At 34.9% G+C, this 6,762-nt stretch overlaps 1 protein-coding gene across 2 annotated transcripts; it reads right to left on the bottom strand.

Annotated features, from left to right (window-relative positions):
• Positions 1–3,023: 3,023 nt before the first annotated feature.
• LOC105329416 (clumping factor A) lies at positions 3,024–5,951 on the bottom strand. 2 transcript variants are annotated; one of them, XM_034445990.2, is made up of 5 exons: positions 5,597–5,949; positions 4,857–5,022; positions 4,635–4,706; positions 3,620–4,549; positions 3,024–3,378 (listed from the first exon to the last, which is right to left on the bottom strand). In XM_034445990.2, the coding sequence occupies exons 1-5, from the start codon at positions 5,831–5,833 to the stop codon at positions 3,281–3,283; spliced, it is 1,503 nt and encodes a 500-aa protein (XP_034301881.1). In that variant the 5' UTR covers positions 5,834–5,949; the 3' UTR covers positions 3,024–3,280. The 2 variants fall into 2 exon arrangements, with proteins under 2 accessions (XP_034301881.1, XP_065931610.1); XM_066075538.1 differs by lacking the exon at positions 3,024–3,378 and having other exon boundaries at positions 3,412–4,549; positions 5,597–5,951.
• Positions 5,952–6,762: the final 811 nt, after the last annotated feature.

The raw sequence follows: 6,762 nt of genomic DNA, 5'->3' as shown, positions 1-6,762 counted from the left end.
CCTATATAAGTGCAACACTGAATCTTTTTGAAAATCGAAAACCTTTAAAAACACCTGAAGATAAGAGTTTTTACAGTGCAATAATTAATGAGATTAGAAGCATAAATTCGAATTTTTACAAGAACTGTTGTTAATAATATCATATTTTTCACAAGTATTTATCATTATCAAACTCGGCGGCGTTCTGTAACATATTTCATGAAAAAGTCTAGGCTTAGTCTTCAAAATGTCCTGTACATGTATACATATGGTATTAGTCAAAGGACATCTTCTATTATGAGCTGGATATAAGAAGTCGTGGCCAATTTAGATGATATATTTATCAATCTCTATGACAAGAAGTGATGGGGATCAAATTATACAAATATATTGAAATTTTAAAGGGAGAAATATTTGACTTTTTTCTTTACTAGATACTATAATACTGTAAACCAACTTTTATTCGCGAGCCTTATTGTCGCGAATATTTCTCGCCGCGGACCAGTAGTTGTAATTTAAAAAAACAGGTGTGTATAAGGCTTGATAGCGAAACTTAGTCGCCGCGAACCAGTTCATCTCAGGTATATCGCTAAATAAAGTCGTCGAGAATAATACTAGTTGGTTTACAGTACTTTATGGTTAAGGAAACCATCTCTAAATTTTGAAGATTAATTTGTTGACCAGCCTCTTTAAACTCGATAGAGAAAGCATTCCTGTATCTACAATGAATGGCAACTTAATTTGACTACTAATTATACTTAATCATTGTTTATTCTTACATTAGCGAAGGTTTAGTACTTGATGTAAATGGTTTAATATTTTCGGCACGGTACGCGTTATGCTTCAGTCTTTTACAGAATGCTTTGTTCATTTTAGAATTAGAGTCACAATGACATTCAGAAAATCCAATAAGGATTAAATCCAGAAATCTCGTGTCTGTAAAGTTTACAGAAATAAAATCAAATTTCACATGATTCTTTCGTATTCATCTTCGAGATAAAAAGATTAAGAGAAGGAATAAAAAGGTCTAGAACGATAATCAGACGAGAGAGGAATTACTGACCTCATGTCAAGTCTAAGACACAAGATATATATCGCCGCCATGTTAAAATTGGTGTTTAAAGCTTAATGTGTACTCACCCTAGGTGGACGAAAGGTGTTGGTTGTGAATTATTGGTCAGGATTGACACCTATACTTGTTTTCCCTAACAGTAATATGCGATTATTTTATTCATTTCAAAGTTATATCGCTGTACTTGTAATTGCATCCTTTTTTGAACTGTTAAATTTGTTTTGCGTAAACAATATAGAATGCATACACGTATTTTGTGTGTGAAGTTTGAACATTGCCAAACCTTATCTTTTTTATAACATGTATCTTATTTTACAAGGACAATGTCAGTACATGTTTTGCACGTATTTGACGACACGCTATTAGAAAGACTGTGTATGATCACCACTTCTCTTGACATAGACAAAACTTGTTAGGTTCTCTTAATACGGAAACTAGTAGGGCATCTATTTGTAGAGCAAGACCTTTTTTATTTCACAAGTACATAATGCTCTATATAAAACAAGGCATTTCCTCGATAATTGAGACGCTTATACTCAATTGCTATAGACTGTCTAGTTCATCATTAGTTATTTTGGTATACTGGGCAGATGTACTATTACCTCCAAATTTCTCATTCATTAAGTATTGCTATCGTAACTTCAAACGCGGTTTTTTTTCACTACTATACCTTATTAACAATTATGAATAAAAACAAAATCGCCGAATAACGCACAGTATGGTCAAACTATTGAGTATATTTCATTTGTGTATGCTTGATAATATATGTATTTGATGTGATGTGTAAAATAAGGTATCTGTAAAAGACATGGTAAATGTGAACACAGCACTTATTTTTATAGCTAATGCACCACGATTCCAGGACTTGTCGCCGTGGTGATATACATGTAGTGCTATGTTGTCGCTTCACCGTCGTGTTCCAATAGCTGGTAATGGCTGCTCACTGTCCGCAAACAAAGATAAACAAGGACAATGACATGTGTTTTCTCCATGAGAAGACCTATAATTTCAGCTTACGGACCTTGTTTATCTTTGCTGATCCTCTGATATTTGGAAGCGTATTTTCCATATTTACCTGTATATTTATCCACATCATTCAGTTATATACTGTAACACAAAATTTAGAGTTGCCCGTAATACTGTTATTATGTAGGTGCAGACCGGTCAATGCAATTACTTAGTGTCTTTGCTATCGTTTAACTTTTTTTTTATAATTTAGTTAAAAATACAGGAGAATTGATTATTACCTTATGGCAATTTCTCTAGAGCGTTTATGCGTTAAATAGCAATTTAAAAATCATTGAGAGCTACTCCTTATGTTCGCATTAATGGTCATATTTAGTAAATATATTATTTTCACTGCTGTCTTTCTTATATCAATGGTCTGGCGGACGATGTCCCTAAAAGGTCAAAATATAAAATTACTGTATAAAAAAAGATAATTTTATGCAACGTAATCGGTCTTTCTTGAAAATAAACACAAAAAATTAAACATCAAGTAATTGGTTTATATTTCGTTATAGAAGTGTCCAAGTCTTGTGTCGTGGCTTTGAATCCCACATGATGCTGGTATTAACATTTAAATATCTCTACATGTAACATAATGGCATTCTATAAGTTTTACTTTAAATTTGCAGATAACGTTGATGTATTTTCAACAACAAACAATATCCATTGCTGAATTAACGAACAAGCGTCAAACTAATGTCTTCAGTGACCCTTCCATTGATTGTCACATTGTTGTGAAAGTTGAAAAATAAGCTTGTACAAAACAGATAGGAACGACTTCTGTTCGACAGAAACAATCTAATTCGAGTTTGGTAATATGATTGTATGATTGTATAGAATTTCCAAAGTTATTGAATATATGTAAATGGTTTCTCTGCTACTAATAAAAAATAAATGCTTAAAATGTTACGAAAATACGTCAAAACAAAAATGAGGTTATTATGAATATACTTTATTAGCAAAATACATAGTATCAACAAAAGTTCAACATGGTCAAGCGCTCGTCGTATGGATTAACCTTATGTACATGTATATATCCTTTTGAGAACCTTCTAAATTGAGAATCTTTACAACTGATTATATTCTTCTGATAGTCTTTAATTCTTTGAATAGAAATATGAAATTCGTTCTTTTAAAGTCATCCTTTGATAAAAATCATATATTTTTGCAAAATAGTGTTCACTGCACTCTCTCACTTGATTGGATAAATTATTTGGGTTGCTACGAGACGATCCACGAAGGCCAAAGCGAGGCTGGAACTCTTCGTCTGTTATTCATTGCTATTGCATTGAATCTTTCTCTGGCCTGAGTACTGTCCACTGTACAAAACATCATAAAATTTATTATTTATGAAAACTAATTCAACGCTTATATTTTTAAAAATGATTAATGAAAAGGACAGTAAACAAACGTATAAAGTGAGCATACATTGAAAGTCTCGTAGCAACTAAAATGCGAGAGAAACTGAATTCAAGTCCGTTGCGACTTTCTTGAAATTATTATTACTGATACGATGTGGCTGCAGCACCACAAACTCGCCACCGCTTCCATGGGCCATACCTGATCTCATCCTGGATCCGCCACCCGTTCCTCCGATCCCTAAAAGGGCGTTAGACAGCATTGTAGGCTTGGGATTCATTGCGTCGGCGATATAATTAGTGTGACCCTTGGAGAAGTCAAACTCGCTGTGGGAATGGTCTGCATGATCATGTCCATCGAGGCCATGAGAGTCAGCTTTTGGATGAATTTGGTTTTGGTTTGGTTGAAACTTAGTCAAAGCCATAGCGATTCCTACATTTTTCATGGTATCAGAGTCGGGCCCCTCCAGCTCAGGGAGTTCTAATTCCATCCCGTCTCCAATGATGTTGTCAATGGCTTCCCCGATGATACCGTCTCCAAGTTCCATTTCTTTGGGGACAATTTCATCTAAGTTAAGGTCATCTGGAAAAACGTCGGCTAAGCCGTCGCCTATTTTGCCTTCATTGCTATCATCGTCATCTTTGCTATCGCTGTCTTTGCTATCATTATCTTTTGAATCATTTTCATTTGATTGACTGCTTTTATCATCGTCCCCTGATTTACTATTGCTACTGTCATCGATACCATTGCTAGCATCGTTCGAGTGATCGCTATTATCAGCGCTATTGCTGTTTGAGTCACTATTGCTGCCTGACGATTTGCTGTCACCTGAGCTGTTGGAATCGTCGTCTCCGCTGTGTGACCCGCTGTCGTCGTTAGAATCGTCCGAAGAGCTACTGCTAGACGCGCCATTCTCTTCCGAGCTGCTTGAATCTTTGCCGTTTATAAGGTCGTCATAATCGACGTCATTAGAATCATCGTAAGAGTGATCGTTGGATGCAGAGTCTCCGGAACTTTGAGAGGATGAGTCGGAACTGTCGCTGCTTGATGAACTTTCCTCGCTGCTGCCATCGAGAAGATCAAAATTGACGGATTTATAAGAATCTTCGTCTGTGTCCTCTAGATTATAGTCTGTAAGCAAAGTAACATATATACATGAATACATATGTAAATTACATTGGTTATATTTTTGTTCACTGAATTGTTCACCACTTACCATCATCATCAAAATCGTCATCAAAAATCCAGGCATCGTTTTCGAACTCATATCCATCAACCATCCCATCACCTATGATAAATAAAAGCAAAGATATGAATATTTAAGCATCGTGGTTTCATAAACATGCACTGGTAATTATTTCTTTTATTTCGTATATTTTCATAGAAAAGATATGTTTCATCAAATTTAAAGAAATCAAAGGTTGCACAATGGTACTACCGTTGGCATCGGCCACACGGAAGGCATCTTTGACATGGAAGGCACGGGGATCATGACCTAGAGTTCGCGCAAATTCCTTGATTGAAATCTGTCCGTCTGCGTTTGCGTCATAGAACGCCATTTTCTTTGGAAGTGGAGTAACGTGCAGCGAATGCTCATGGTTTGGCTGCAAATATATAAAATAAAATAACATTCACTACTTTTCTAATCACAATAAAAATATCTTATGTTACTCATTTTTATGAACTCTTTTGAAATCATTTTTTTTTTCATTTTATCCATCATCAATTGATTTTTATTGATTAAGAAATTTCATAGAAACAGAGCCAGTTTTATTTCCAATTAATTAAGGAATGCAAAATTTCAACTTTTCCTATTTTTCATAGTGCCTAAGATTTATAATATTAAATTGTGAATTGATATTTCAATGACAAATGAATCTTAAGAATGATCCAAAATTTAAAAAATAAAAACCAGGATAATTCTTATTGATTATCTATTCGTTTATCTATATATTAGCTTGGTAGAAAAGGAAAATCAGTTCCGATGACCATCTTAAACAGAGAAAATGAATTTTGAAACTTGTAACCAATTTTCAATTTTTTTCCATATATTCTCTGCCAAACAAACAAACTGTGTCATCCTTAATTCCGAGATTTACAAGATTATAAGCTTTTCCTTACAGATTTAGATATTCCAACGACATGTTGGTATCCATAACCAGTGATTTGATTTCTCACCTGCAGGGTCGATCTTCGTGTTCGAACCCTCTCAATCTTGTTCGTTCCCGAGCACACGCTTCTCAAAATAAAGCCACAGTGGTAGTCCGGGTCAAACTTCTCCAGACTTTTCCGACACACTCTAGGGCTGACGGTACGACAGTGTCCCTTAAAGATGTCGTTCAACGATACCCGAAGATGCCAAGCCGACGATGCGGCAATGCAGGCAACGAAGAAAATCAAAGAGAGAGCGCTCATTTTTGGTGACTGTTCCTAAGAATGGCTTGTTTGTTGGTGGGGTTCTCTACGACTAGTGATCCCGTGGGTCTCCCGCTAACAGTTGCCGTGTTAATGACTTGGTGAATGGTCAAACACCAATGTCCTGTAGTGGGTGGGATAATCGTAGAAAACGCGTACAAAGTACCAGCAAAACAGTCCGTTCATCTGAGGGCAAAACAATAATTTATTTGGTTCTCGGTCTTGAGATTTTGTGTTTGAAAAATAAGCTAAAAATTGAGCAAGATGTAACTTATCAGTATTTTTCGTGGGCAAGAGCATAGCAATTTATTATCATTCTCATTATTTTTTTTAAGTGCTCTATCAACCATTTTATGGGATAAAAAACAAGCACTGCATGTCATATACTCTTATATTGACGTCTTTTTTTCTTAATATTGCTATATACACTGTAGTGATGTTGACCTTTTTTTTAATGATGAATTTTTTGTAAGAGTTGAAAATTTATTTTTGACGCTTTAATTTATATTAGATATGCAACAATTGAAATTGTATCTTAGAACATTTAAACTTTGCGACTGAACTTAAAACAAGTTTTATTTTGGCCTGGCCTTAGTACAAATATGTCCTGGTCTGACCAGGCCATTTGTTTAATGCAATTAGCATGTTAATTGGATTTCCTTATTGTGTTCATAATGACCATTTCAATACAAAACGTGAATGGGGGACGCTATTTTTCTCCCGAAATTGCACGTCAAAAACATGCATCCACCATTTGTTTCGCTCGTTGTGTAAACACGATGATTTTTTCACTCTAGTAGTACCTTGACTATGTTAATGATATGTTAAAGTCGCTTTGTAAATAAACCCGTTTTGACACACTCTGTAATAGAATTAACAATTGAAAATTCATTATTACTTTCATTACAAAAATCTTGTAAAGCGTATAC

The sequence above is a fragment of the Magallana gigas genome, chromosome 2 (genome assembly GCF_963853765.1).
Source record: "Magallana gigas chromosome 2, xbMagGiga1.1, whole genome shotgun sequence".
NCBI lineage: Eukaryota > Metazoa > Mollusca > Bivalvia > Ostreida > Ostreidae > Magallana > Magallana gigas.
The sequence above is the reverse complement of the archived record's forward strand: the minus strand, read 5'-3'. Positions and strand labels throughout refer to the sequence as shown.

Bases quoted from the DNA above. Each gene is read 5' to 3' on its own strand.
- LOC105329416 (XM_066075538.1), bottom strand. From the start codon at position 5,833: ATGAGCGCTCTCTCTTTGATTTTCTTCGTTGCCTGCATTGCCGCATCG. The intron at 5,023-5,596 runs GTGAGAAATCAA...ATATATTTGCAG, and splicing joins CACGAAGATCGACCCTGCAG to CCAAACCATGAGCATTCGCT. The intron at 4,707-4,856 runs GTAGTACCATTG...TATTTATCATAG, and splicing joins CCGTGTGGCCGATGCCAACG to GTGATGGGATGGTTGATGGA.